Genomic DNA, 14,429 nt, shown 5'->3' with positions numbered 1-14,429 from the left:
ATATATCAGATGATGTCACTATGGATTTTCAAACTCTACTGTTTGTCTACGTTGTCAACTACTCTTGCTAAGCACTGCAGGAGAGGGACCATTTGCCTGCTTTGGTAGGGCAATAATTCATGACAGATCTCTGCTGTAGCCTGCCTCAGGAACGCTTGGCAAAACCAGAGTGGTCAAAACACTTTTCACTATATTTTCTTTAGTAATACATTTACCCAGGACCCACGGTAAAATCATCCACTCGACGACGGTTGGAGGGGGTCCCTGCATGCTGAGGTCTGACCTGTCGATGTGCTGAGAGGCAAGCAACAGCAGGAACAGAAAAGTCAAGTACGATGCAGTATGGCAGATAAACTTGATAAATGGCTTTCTGATGAACAGCCCCAGTGGGCTTTTGGGGGCTATCAGGTAGCACACAGAGAAGACGGGGAAGAGGAGTCCTATCACAACACACGTCAGCATCTTCACCGCCCAGTGTCGCCTCCGCCATCCGGGGAACTCGTCGTACCAGCGCGACGCCAGCAGCTGCTGGCAGTTGGGCTGAGCAACGAACTGCAGAGAGAACAAAGGGAGACAGTTAGCTCCTGGCTGCCTCTGTAAAGTATCTTTAGTAGATAGAGATTCAAAAATTAAAATAAATCCACAGCCTGTGCAAGCACACTCATACTGATCATATCAGTAAGAGAGGGCTGGGTCAGCCTGCTGTTCCTTCAATGCCAAAAGTATTGTGCAGAGAAACAAACATTTAATTTTCACAATAAAGCTTCACTTCTTCATTGGTTGAGTACACAAGGAGTCAACAGACTGTGAAACACATGGACTTCAAAATCTGACTTGAAACTGAAAAGCAACTTCACAAATCCGTCTATTATTTAATCAGCAACGTTTGTGGAGAATTCACAGAACATGAGGTAGAAACCGATATGAAACCAAGGAGCACAACTGAGGCCTGCAAAGAAACTGAATTGCACAGCTGTGAACAAACTGTTCTCAGTATGCTCCCTGCTAATTCTCTAAAAATCAGGTTTGCATGCTTTAATACTGACAAAACTCTTACAGATGCATTATAAAATGCTTACACAATGTGAACTAAGCACTAGCATTCCCCAGTGTTCACTAACCCTTGTCAGGACACACACCTACCCCGTACAATTCTTTATGGTCTATATGTTAACATGACGGGATTTTATTTTTTAGAATAGGATCCTTAAAGCTGAATTTTACCAAAGTCTCCCAAAACCAAGCAAATATTTCATATTTTTTTCAGACAGATTTTCAAAGAAGTATATATATCAAGGTTTTATGTCATTATTTTCTTTGATCACTAGTTCCTATTTCCCCACTGCTTTCTTTTATAAAGGTGACATAGAGTAGCATCACTCAAGAATTGACATAAAAGGCATAGAATAGAAGCAACATATGTATCAAAGACAGACAGACTTGCATTAAAAAAAAAAAAAAAGAAAAAAAGTGAATGAAAATAAGCATTTTCCTTCTGTTACTCTGGGGTTTAACGCTGGCTGGATGCATAGTGCCCAACAAAGCTGCTCTGTCTCTCCACTCCTCAGCTGGGGAGTGGAAACAAAGAAGGATATAAGGAAAGGCTCATGGGTCAAGATAAGGACAGGGAGAGATCACTCACTAAGTACAATCATGGGCAAATAGACTCAACCTGCAGAAATTAATTACCCATCAAACCAGAGTAGAATAATCAGAAATAAAATCAAATCTTAAAACCAGCTTGCTCTCACCCCTTCCTTTTTCCCAGGCTCAACTTCACTTCCAAATTCTCTATCTCTACCCCCACATAGTGCAGGGAGATGGGAATGGGGAATGTGATCAGTTCCTCACATTGTCTCTGCCACTACTTTCTCCTCAGGGGAGAGGAAACATTCACACTCTTCCTCTACTCCATTGTGGGGTTCCTCCCATGGGAGACAGTCCTCCACAACTTTCAACAACGTGACTCTTCCCATAGGCTGCAGTTCTTCATGAGTGCTCCAGCTTGGGTCCCTTCCATGGGGTGTAGCTGCTAAGGAGCAGGCTGCTCCAGCATGGATCCTCCATGGAGTCAGGTCCTGCCAGAAAACCAGCTCCAGCTTGGACTGCTCTCTCCACAAGACCACAGGGCTTGCCAGGAGCTGGGCCCAGTGCAGGGTTCCCAGTGGGTCACAGTTTCCTTTATGCATCTGCATGTTCCAGTGTGGAGTTATCCAGGAGTGCAGGTGGATCTCTGCTCCACCAAGGACTTCCATGGGCAGCAGGGTGACAGCCTGCCATACCATGGTACTCCTCACCAGCTGCAGAGAAGTCTCTGCTCTGGTGCCTGGAACACCTTCTCCCCATCCTTCTCCACTGACCTGGGTGCAGAGTTGTGCTGCTCACATATTCTCACTCTCTTGTGCCCTGTCTGAAATTGTTCCTGTGCGCTAACTTCTTTCCTCTTCTTAAATCTGCTATTCCAGAGGCACCACCATCACCAGTGATGTTCAGCTTTGGCCAGAAGCATGTCCATCATGGAGTATCTGGCACTGAGCACGGGAGAAAGGGAGGATTCTTCTGGCAGCATCTCCCTTAAGCAGCCCAGCTATCAAAATCTTGCCATGCAAACCCAATACATTCACACATGCATGACTGTATTACATACATGTAGTGGATTAAATCATTAGCTGAATACTTAGTAAGGCTATCCAGAAACTCTTTTGTCTTATCACAAATTTTTTTTTTCACTAAATAATTTTAGATTTGGACTTGATTCAAATGCATCTATTTTGAGATCTTATATTATTTTGATAATACTTATAACCACAGGAGCCAAGTTCCTTTGGGGATGAAGAACAAGTAACTTCTCAAATGGTTTCTAAAACCACTGGGATTACTACTGGTAAAAGTGTTCTTTAGATTGGAATGAAATGAGAGTCAGCATGAATCTTTCTATATATGTCTGGATCTTGTCAGAATTGATTACCTCAGCCAAATTCAACCTGGTTTACATTAATGAAATGTCAGAGTCTTTAGTAGAGACAAATTTGCCTACCAGACACCAGCAGTGAAACTGCCTCTGACTGCTGTGAAAGATAAAAAAATTTACTCCTACTGTAAGGATCTTGAAAAAAGCCTCAAAGAAGAGCAACAGAGTGTTTTCCTCCATTAGGAAAAATGCATTTTCAAGGTTGCAGATTGTCTCTTTCAAGGTACAAAGGTATGGAATAATAGTGTATGTGGTCAGAGGAGATGGTTTCAAAATTTTTTTTTTGCCAAGTTTATATTCTCTAAAACATTTTCCAACTTAATTAGCTGGAGTAGGTATAGATTAGTGCTTTGCTTGAGTAGTGAGGAAGTGTGACTCACAGAATAATTTCTCAATAAAATATTTTTCTCTTTTTGCCCCAGAGAGTGCTGGGTCCATGTTACTTCCTCCTCTTCACACATTCCCATTACATATTGTGTCTCCTTAAGTAATGAGTTCCTAAGTCTTGCCTGTGCCCTTTTCTAAACACCCTTGGCCACCCTCACAGTGTTGGGCATCTATGTGAAGGAACAGCTGCCAGCAGCTGTAGGGGACCTACTCCTTGCCAAGCATGGCTAAAAGGGAATTAATTTTCCTGTTTGCAATGTTGAAAAAATTAAGTGGAAAGCAGGAGTTTTTCCAATGTCCAAATACTGGGCTGTCCTGGGACTGGGCAGACCAGAAGTGATGCAGTGGTACCTCATGCCATGAGAACATCCTTGCTGAATGCACCATCTGGAGGAAGCTCCATGATGGAGTGGGCACTGCATCGCTTAACTCTAATCTTTAAACAGATTAATATGCAAAACTATCTGTGCTAGTAGAGAAAACATTTCTGAGCAGGCTTTAAAAAATGCTTCTTGTCTTCTAATACCCATATTATATTGTGTTGGGACTGTGTGTCTAAGCTACCATGTCTCAAGAATGGTGTTCTGAGGCACAGGAAGTTTTTTAGTAAGAAAATTTTCAAATCTCAGACACCGAGAAGACAAATTTTAAAATAATAATTTAATAAGAAATCAGCAATCACTTTTCTTCATAATATGACTGTGACAGGTGAGTTCTAGCACTGATTAGATCCCCTGATTACAGAAGAATACTTACATGGATTATACATTTGCTATGGCTGGAGTCAGAGGGAGCAGCCTTGGTAATGTGCTTTCAATTACTTGCTTGACACAAAATACATAAGAAACAACTAATGGTATGGTATGGTATGGTATGGTATGGTATGGTATGGTATGGTATGGTATGGTATGGTATGGTATGGTATGGTATGGTATGGTATGGAGCAAGCACATAAAATACTATGTCTGCACTTAAAGAACTGTATGCAGAGGGAAGCAGTCCTAGTGCCGCAGGCAAAGGTCTGTAACAGAAAACACAACACAGAAAACACAAAACACTGTGTTTATCTACAGATGATATAATGCATTTCTGAGAGCTCCAAATACCCAATTTCATGCTGGTGTGTTTTTATGTTTTAATGTTCTGAAACAACAAAAATATCTGGCTCTTCACTGAAGACTTTTCTTTATGGTTATGAACTTCATCTGCCATATAACATTAACTACAAACCAATCCAAAGTATTCTTCAGATATTTGGAAAATTATCCTAAATCTTTTGCTGAATCTTCTTTTGAAGTTTAATTTATCAATGAACTGTATGACATTATTAAAAATATCTCACAGATTTGACTACTCCTTTAATTTTTGTGTCAGAGAGATTGTCATCGTATGCTGTGAAATATGGTCAATAGTTATAGCTACATTTACTACATTAGCTAAGAAGTCAAGGAATCTTTTGAACAAGGAAAAGTTGTACCTATTGGTAGACCTGATGGAAGAAAAGTGTGCACAGTGGTGAACCCTACAGTCTTGTTCTTCAGATGCACAGAAAAGGTGAGTTTGTCCCTTCTGGTCCCCGTGAAGGACCAGAGGAAATGAAGGGAAGATGTTGCTTTCATGTTCATAAGTAAATATTTGAGAGCATACAGAAACTGAGGGCAGGGAAACCTTCCTTGGACTCAGTGTAAGTGTTGCCCATGTAGCCTCTCTCACAGACATTACTCACAGTTAAATAAACAGTTAAATAGATCAATTAATTTAATATGTGAATAATATATTTTATTACTGATTCCAAATTCTTGTAACATTTTCAATTTATCCACTGAAAAGTCCTTCTCTACAGAAAAAATAAGGAAAATGTCTTAATGACAAAATTCTCTGGTCAAGTTACATTTATACTATAACCATTAGAAACCTTTCTATTAGAAAGGAAGAATAAAAGTGGATGGAAGAAAGACATGCTACAGCATAGGACAATTTCTGTATAAATGGATGGCATTACATCTAAGATGATCATGTATTAAATCTAAGTAGACATATAAGTCCCCTGATGAACTTGGAGATTAAAAAAAAACTTTAAAACTATTTTACAGAAGTATTTTGTGACTAACATAAATAGAAATACACTGTTACATTAATATGCCAGTTTTGCATTGTCTATACCAAAATATTTTCACTGTAGTATAATTTTCTTCCTTAATTGGAGAGATTGGAGGTATTCTTTTACTATTCTTGAGTAACTTCTGTACTGTCAGTATTGTTATTTGACTTTGACATTGTCTCTACATAATTAGCAATCAGCAAGTTTATATTTTCACATTATGATGACTCCCAATAGCTTTCAGCAGTTTGTAATTACACAAGGGATTTTGCTATATGATTACTGCCGATTTCACATCTTTAGCTCCTTCACAGAATCTGCCCATCTGAAAATGTTCTGGTATTCACTCCCTTAGTTGTCATGCTGGGAATTGGCTCTTCCCTGAGACCGTTGAAAAACAGAAATTATTCACAGTGCCAGAAAAAATAATCTGGTATAAATAATAACAAAGAATGATTAAAGTGTTATCCAAGCATATACATAACAGGATTTAATTTTCACTTCTGATTAAATCTGATCTTTGGATTGGCTAGAATACATCTCTCAGTCACTGAAATGATGAAGAAATAGCAGCTCATACTATTAGCTATATATGGTCATTACACAAATAATACTTTTATAAATAATATATCATCAGAACAAGTTGTCAGCTCCTTATTGTACAATGCTACCTTCAAGTATATATTTCACTGTATTAGGAAATTTAAAAAGATATTAAAAACCTCCACTTGCAACAAGGTGTTCATTTTTACATTTACAAAAGCAGTCCAACAAAAAGTGAGGTCCAAATTAAATTCTCATTCTGACATCAATGAGAGATTAAGTATGTTATATAAAAAAGGATGTAATTTACCATCTAGAAAAAGCTGTCAAAGAAAATTTATTTCCTTTCTGACATATACAAGTAAGTTATGCTGTAGCACAAATAGCTATCTCTAATAACATTCTATTACAGGTGAATGTTAAAGACTTTTTTTGAAGAGGAAACAGTCAAAAACATTTTTCATAAACTTCCTTTTTAATATTTTTTGAAGTCATGGCCAGATTCTCTGTTGTGCTGTGCTGTACTGCCACTACAGACACTGGCAGGAAAGGATTGCTCTGAGGTCTGCTGCTTTGTCACACACATTTCTGAATGATTGTGCTCCCATTTGACAAGACTCAAGATCAATTGCTTTTTCTTTCTCTAGAATACTTTACTATTCCTATTTTTCAAATTTTCACAGACATTTAATGAAAAACTAATCTCTTCGACTTAGTTTAGCTTCAAATTTGCACGTCAGTATTTTCTATCTATTGGTTGTGAAAAGCACTAGCACTAATGACAGATTCAAGTCCCAGTCTCACTAAGAAGACTCCTAAATTTGATAGATTTTCCCTTTAGAGATGTCACTGCATGTTCTTTTCTATATTTCCCCCAAAGGCTGTATTTGAGAATTTCAGCACTTACTCTGTGAGGACTGCTTCGTTAAGACAAACAACATTTAATTGCAATCTAAGTGCTTTAATGTTACTGACTAGATCAGCTCTACATTTTCCTTTCCAAAAGCTAGGGACTGGTTCTGGATTCCCTTGGGTACAGTCATATTGAGTTTTCTGCCTCAGACCAGAAACCCTGATTCTTGTACCAAATCCTATGAATCTTCTCAGGTCCTTCTCTTCTAAATCTTGTGTCAGCTGGAGCAGACCATCCGAACAATCATGCTTCGTGCTGGATGCAAATCACTGGTCAGCTTTTACTCAGCTCTGTCTGCAGCTGTGTCCTTAAGGGGACCAGTGAGCTCACTCAGGTTTAACCTCCAGCTGGCAACAAAATACCACAGAGCTGCTCACTCACTCTATTTCTCTGGGGTGGGGTGGGGAGGAAAATTGGAAAAAGATAAAAAACATGGGTTGATATAAGAACACTTGACCAACTGAATTAAAGAAATATAAAACAACAACAACAATGATAAAGAAAAAGAGAGAGAGGAATAAAATCCAAGAGAGAGAGGAATAGAACCCATTGTGCAAGTGATGCACAATGTGGTTGCCCACCCGCAGCTGAGTGCAGCCCAGCCCACTCCTGAGCAGAGGCTGGCCCCACCCCTGACCAGCCTCCCCAGTTTATATACTGGGCATGACATTCTAAGGTGTGGAACATTCCTTTGGCCAGTTTGGGTCACCTGTCCTGGCCATGATCCCTCCAGCCTCTTGTGCACCTGCCCACTGGCAGAGTATGGGACACTGAGATGTCCTTGGCTGAGTGTCCTGAGCACTGCTCAGCAACAACAAAATATCAGCATGTTATCAACATTATACTCATACGAAATCCAAAATTCAGCACTGTACCAGCTGCTAAGAAGAACATAATCCCAGCCAAAACCAGGACATGGGATTAGAGCACCAGGCCACACCACCTTGTACACAATCAGGCAACCTGAGTCACATCAGATCCCCATAGAAGAGCAAATTCTCAACACAAATGCCTTCAACAAAAAATCCAGAGTTTGCATTCCTCTCACCAAGAACAGAATGCAATTCTACAGGTTTTTCTTTTAATTAGTATATTGCATAACTTCAAATATGAGGAGGAAGGGAACAAAATAAAAGGAAAACAGAAAAGTAAAAACTGAAATGCTTTGCTAAGGATTAATGACATTGCAGCTTTGAGTATTTTAAATTTCTCATTTGCTGCATCAATACAAGCAGAACCTCTTACTTTGATTCATTACTCCTCAGTAAAATGAATCAGTACAGAAAAAAAACTATTTAATATCTATTAAATAAGTCAGGACTTATCTATAATTGCAGTGATTCTGATTAATTGCTTAGAAAAGACAATAGCAACTGAAACTAGAATGCAGTTGTTAGGAACCAGCTGTGCATAAATAGCTTTGCTAGACCTCCCAGTGGTAAGGGAAAACAAATCAATTATTGGGCTTTGGGATGATTGTGTAAAATAGCTCAAAACTTCAGAATTGTGATGTTTGTATAATACTTCTATTTGTATAATACTCCCACTCTGGGCAAGTGTTAGAATCACCATAATTCAAGATGTTTTTGTAGGGAAAAACAATTACAGAAGCCCTGTAAGTATCTAAAGAGAAAATAAAATATGAACTTACTTCTGTTATACTGGATCCCTGTTTTTGCACACATAGCTGGTGCATATCCAAACACCATATGTTTCCATAGCAAACAAAAATAAAATTTATATTTCTACATAAAGGCCAGCATTTGGGACAGAATAACCCTGTGCAACAGTGCAAGCCAGAATTCATGGTCTAGGGAGTAACTGTGCAGAAAACACCTGGGGCCACCAGTAAGCAAGAAGATAAATATGACTGGGCAGGTATTTGCTTAAGTCTGTGTCCTTTCAATCCTATTACTCCCAAGGCACTCTTCATATACCTCTGTATATTTCCTGTCTGTACCAATAGTTTCTACAAAATGCACTACCTCACAAGAGAATAGAAATACTGGCTGATCATTCTCTCAGTATTCATCCTAACACTCGATATATTGAGACTATAAACATGTTCTGTTTATAATCTCAGAAGTTCAAGTTCATTTTACAAAATCAAAATCAATATGTATTCTAAAAAACTTCATATAGCAACACAGGGAATGTAAAGAGAAAATCCTACACCTCTGGACCAGCGAGCAATTAGCAATTAAAGCTCATTTCCAGCCCAAGTCATTCTATGACTACTTTTCTAACATTCAGGATGGTTTTGTGTCCTGTATTGGTAAGGCCTCCAAGCATTAGCTGGTCAGCCAGAAGGAGTTAGGATCCAAGTCAGTTATAGTTCCATTGTGTGAGAGAAACAGGGAGTTCCCTCACATCCAGAACATTCCACCACTTTATCTACTTTTGTAGCTGCTGTTTCGCCAGAAGGAAAAGTTACAAATTAATAAACCATCCTTTCAAAATTCATAAGGGAGCTGCAAATATGTTGAAAGCAACTAAAGCACAGAACACAGTGAGAGTTTAATTGGAGAAAAATTATCTAAGGAAAGCTTTGCTTGAGGGACGGGTAGGAAAGCAACCAGAACAGCTAGATTCTTCCTCTGGGCACTGCCTGCTCATGTGAGAATTTCTGTTGGCATCACTGGAGACCACTCTGTTCCTCATTTGCTCAGCTTGTTACAGAGGCCAAAACAAGATAGAGAGTAATTCTTAGTTCCACTTTCCTTTTTTGACTGTACTTTCAAATTGCAGCAGGATATTGAGTTATTTGAAAGAAACCCGAATGCGAAAATTTTAATGCCTTCTTTTAATTTTCAGGCTCTTTGTTTCTGTGAAGAGAAACCTTGGATCAGTGATATTTTGTTGCACTGTTTAGTATTTTCTGTAAAAACAATGGTAATCACCTCCCATTAGCACCAGGCAAATTTAGATTTCACTGTCTTAGCTTAGCTTTATGAGTTGCCATCCTGCATCCTTATGTCAAAATTGGATATTAATCATAACTGTTCTTGACTCCATGCTTATACAGGTCTAGCCAAGAGACAGGAGAGTTGAACTCCAAGGTTTCCCAGTTTCTTTAGAAGTGACTGTTTATTATGTGAAGCTTATGTGGAACTCAAGAGGCCAAAGTTCCCCAAAATCAGTGGGAATCCAGTTCCTGGAAAGCACTCATTTGAAGACTGATTGAATACAAAATTAGAGGGATAAGGGAAAAATAAAAACACAGACTGATTTCAAAGGCTTTCAAGCTAAATAAAGCAATAAATAGCATATTTTTCTGTTGAAAGTTCTCAATGTGTAGATCTGGCTTTGCAGCTTCACAAATACTTAGGAACAGAATGTATATAGTCACTTAATCTGCTTTTCTTCCTTTTCAAATACTTTAATGCTTTTTATCTTTAGGTTCCTCTTGTTTAACTTGGCTGTGTTTTTATCTAAGAATGTTGAAGGCTGAGAAATCAGATTAATCACCCAGTTCCTGCACAAAGACTAAACTGAAATGATATGTCTTTGGCAAGGATGCTCAGTGAGCATTATTCTAAGACCATTTTCAGGAGAAATGCATGTGAGTCTCTAACAGATGTATCAGTTTTATCAGTCAAGTGCAGCCATGTGTAGCTTCTGCAGTTCAAACACTGAATATTAATCTTGGAAACTATTTCAGGGGAGTATTATTGCTTGCTCCAAAGTCTTGCTTTCCAAAAGCTCTTTTACACCTAAGAATGGGTTGTGGCTGAAGAAAATTACCTTGTCTTGTGAACAGACCTAAGGAATACTGTGCTTTCATGTAACAGGAAGATAACTACTACAGCCATTAATGAAAATCTGTGTATCCAGCATTTCCCAGCCTGGATAAGTAATTACAGTCCTTAGATAGTTCTTTCATCTTATGAAGCTCTGCAATTTGTGGCAAAACATTAGAGTTTGGTATCCCCAATAAAACCCTGGAGTTACTCTCACTGTTGTTGCAAAGATGCTGAACACTGCTGCTTTCTTTCATGGTGAAGAACCAGAGTGACGAAGGGATCAATGAAGAGCCCATTTTAATTGAGAATTACATAAGCATCACTTTTAAGGATGTACAGGCCTCATCTACACTAAAGAAATCAGTGACTGAGTATTTGACCCTAGTCATCCCCTCTACCTGCTGTCTCTTGCCTGGTACCATTTTTTATTTCTCCAGACAGGTCTGTGCAAGGCAAATCTGAAACTTCTTGAGGTCTGCACACAAATCCCCCAGTATCACTCAGTCATCTGGTCAGGCTGTGGTCTGCTTGCATTTAGCAGTACAGACAACCTTTCAAAGACCAGTTCCTTGCTCAATATTTTATTGATTTACATTATACATTTCTGTGTTAGACTGGTGTTTCTAGAACTTATTGCATGCTTCCAGTAACAGGATGACTCAGGGGATGCTTTTGTTTGACCAGAATCCAGAGCATTCCCTCATGAACATAGGGCAGAATACATCAGCTTGTACCACCAGGTAAAGGAATTTATTTTCATTTAAAGTTTGGAAGAAAATGACCATTTTTTTAAAAGCTAGAGGTGGAAGAAACATGTGTGGAAGGATATAAACAAAGGTTGTTTCAGTCCCTGAAGGTTTGAGGGTACATTCTTCCTTGACAAATCAAAGGCAATTTGTTCACTGACAGGAAAATATACTTCATAGTGTTGTCACTGCCTGTATGACACACATGCCCTGGCCTGTGCTCCAGCAAGTCATAAAGGATACATTTCTAAGAAAGAGCTGCTCTTTAATCCTTGTGAAAGATACTAGTACTCTGAAGACATTTTTTCTTTTGCTTTTTTTTCATTCTTCTGTTATGTTTCCTGATCAGATGCATGAAAGCATGATTCTTTAAACCAAAATTTATTTGAAAATCAGTGATACATTACAATTAAGAATAAATAAATTTATTGTATAATAAGATGTAAGTGAATACAGAGAGGAAAAAGCCCAAGCAAACACACAAAAACCTCTGAAGCTCCTATGTGACATGCAATTTAAATTTAGAACCCACGGGTACCTTGATCATCCTACATATAACATATAGGATTTAACAAAATCAGCTGGGTTGAAGACTTCTGCTGTGGTGCACAGAGGCCATTCTGGTGATGCCTCCTGAGCTAATGTCATCTTCAGTCATCTTTTTCCCCACAAAATCCAGGCTACGTCTCTAAAGGTCTTATACTAATACCATCAAAACTGTAGTCAGGAAGCAAAACCTCATCTTTACCACACAACCCTTTTAAATTTACACCCAAAATACCCAAATTGCTGAGATTGTGGTGGTGAGACTCCACTTTGATCTTATTACTACTCAATTTATCACTTACTGCTGCCCACTGTGAGCCAGTTAGTACCAACCCTGACAGAATCCATAGCTCTCCCAAATTCAGCCTCTATCCACACAAAAAGTTGGTGATTTTTTCACCATGAAATGCTTCAGTGAGATGTTGGGAGGAATGGCAGCCCAAAACCTCCATACTTCATAACAAAACTGTATAGTCAATTAAATTATATTGTAATTGTGCAGGGAAACAGCTGCAGCACTCTAAGATTTAACTGTGAGCTCCTTTAGTGCTTCATACTAGAACTTCAAAGATAAGCTAACATTAGTGTTTTTCTCTGGTGACTTTTAGAAACTCCAACAAAGGATCTGACACACAAACCCCTTAATTCTCTAACCTTGACATCTCACAAAGGTAAAATCTCACATTCTCTTTGGAAAAGAAGACTTGATGGCAGATGAATTATCACTACTGCATTGGAAAAATGCTTTTCTTTCTCTAAAGTACTGAGTTTGCTAAACTTGTTACAAACCCCCATGGAAACTGAAGGAGGATAGAAGCCAAAGGACCCAAGGCTGAGAGAATAATATTTATATTTTTATTGGCAGAGTATTTATATTGGCAGTGTTATGATTGGTCAATTTACATTGATGGCATTTGTAAAGGCAGGAAATAAGTAAGGAAAGGAACTTCTTTTCCTTCATTTTCTTTTTGAAAATGATAGGATAATAATTTTAGCCTAAAAGTTTTGAAGTGAAGCATCATATCTGTTGAAAAGTTGGTATAAGAAGAATAGTATAAATTTGCTAAATAGTTAATTGTTTAATTATTTTGCTGGTTTTGCTACTTTTTTCTAATGTAAGTATTTGTGTTTTGTTCCTGTGAAAAGAATATCTGTAAACTGAACACTTTTGCATTCTATCTTCTGATGCAATAAATAATTTTACAAGGATCCACCTTTTCCTTCCTCAATCACTTGAAAATTCATATTGCCTGATTACTTCAAACTCATTGAGCTATTTGGGAAGTTAAATATCCCTGGAGTACTGCTGCAATATTAATAAGAATTAAAATACCATTTCTGTACCCTTAAAATCTATTTAGAGTCTTCAAGCTTTCAGCAGAGATGGCAGGCTATATACTGGCAAACACATATGAGAAAGACTAAGGTGGCCAGATTCCTGAATACCACAGGAGAAGAGAGGCAAGTATGTGTCATCCTCTGCACACTTGATGACAGAGACTTCCAAGCACACTGGCAATGAGCACACTGCCTCCCCAGTTCCTGTCATCAGATCACAGAAAACCCAGTCTAGAAGGGACCTCAGCAGGGAGTGAGTTCCTTCTTTTGCTTTGCCTGCATGGGTGGCTACTGCTTTATTTATTAAACTTCCTTTGTTTAAATAATCCACGACTTTTCTCAGTTTTACTCTTCTGATTCTCCCCCCATACCACTGGGGGAGAGTGAACAAGCAGTTGTGTGGTGCTTACTTGTCAGGTGGGGTGAAACCACAACAGGTATGTTTACTCCAGCTGAAAGCTGCACCAGAAAAGCAAGTCAATCCCAAACCAATCCCAAACCAATACAGCCTTCAGTATTTACAAGACCTTGTTTAACCATCACCCATGCACTGTGATTTGCACAGTATACCTGGAAAAATCAGTCTGAAAAGAAAAACTTCTGCTCTTGCCAGGCTACTTTTGCCAAGGTTTAGTACAGAACAAAGGGTTTTTTCATAGCCAGGTTAGGAAGACATAACTTTATTTTACTATGAAAACGATTATTTCTCCTCATTTAAATGTTATTATACTACTTGCCTTTAATGTCATTTGACCAAAATATTTTAATTGAGAATAGGGCCATATGCAGTGAAAGAAAATATTTTTTCAGTGTAGATAAAAGCTTTATCCTTTATTTCAGGATTTTGACTGATTTTGAATGAATTTACTAGAGGTTTCAGCTTTGGAAATAATGATGAAGTGTCTTAATACAAGTGCAACCTTTCAGGCTGTCATAACTCTAACAGTTCTCTCTTGCGAAACTTTCCATCCAATTTTCAGAATACTTATGTAAAATTGAGGATTTTTCCCTCAGACCAAAACTCATGCTTACTTCTCCAGGCAGACCCTCAGCTCACACAATGCACTAGAAGGAATTCATGTAAACAAGTTCATAATTTCAGCTTAAGGCCTTTTCTGGGTCTCAGAGAAACAGTATCAAG

The 14,429-nt window shown here is 38.4% G+C and overlaps 1 protein-coding gene across 1 annotated transcript in view; it reads right to left on the bottom strand.

Annotated features, from left to right (window-relative positions):
- Positions 1–14,429, bottom strand: part of TRPC4 (transient receptor potential cation channel subfamily C member 4) — a 130,509-nt gene that overhangs the window by 37,641 nt on the left and 78,439 nt on the right. The window contains 1 exon segment of the mRNA XM_079314892.1: positions 216–552. Within this exon segment, the coding sequence (XP_079171018.1) occupies positions 216–552 (337 nt within the window).

This window comes from Erithacus rubecula, assembly GCF_903797595.1.
Source record: "Erithacus rubecula genome assembly, chromosome: 1".
Classification (NCBI taxonomy): Eukaryota; Metazoa; Chordata; class Aves; order Passeriformes; family Muscicapidae; genus Erithacus; species Erithacus rubecula.
Note: the sequence above shows the minus strand (reverse complement) of the source record. Positions and strands in the feature narration are given on the sequence as shown.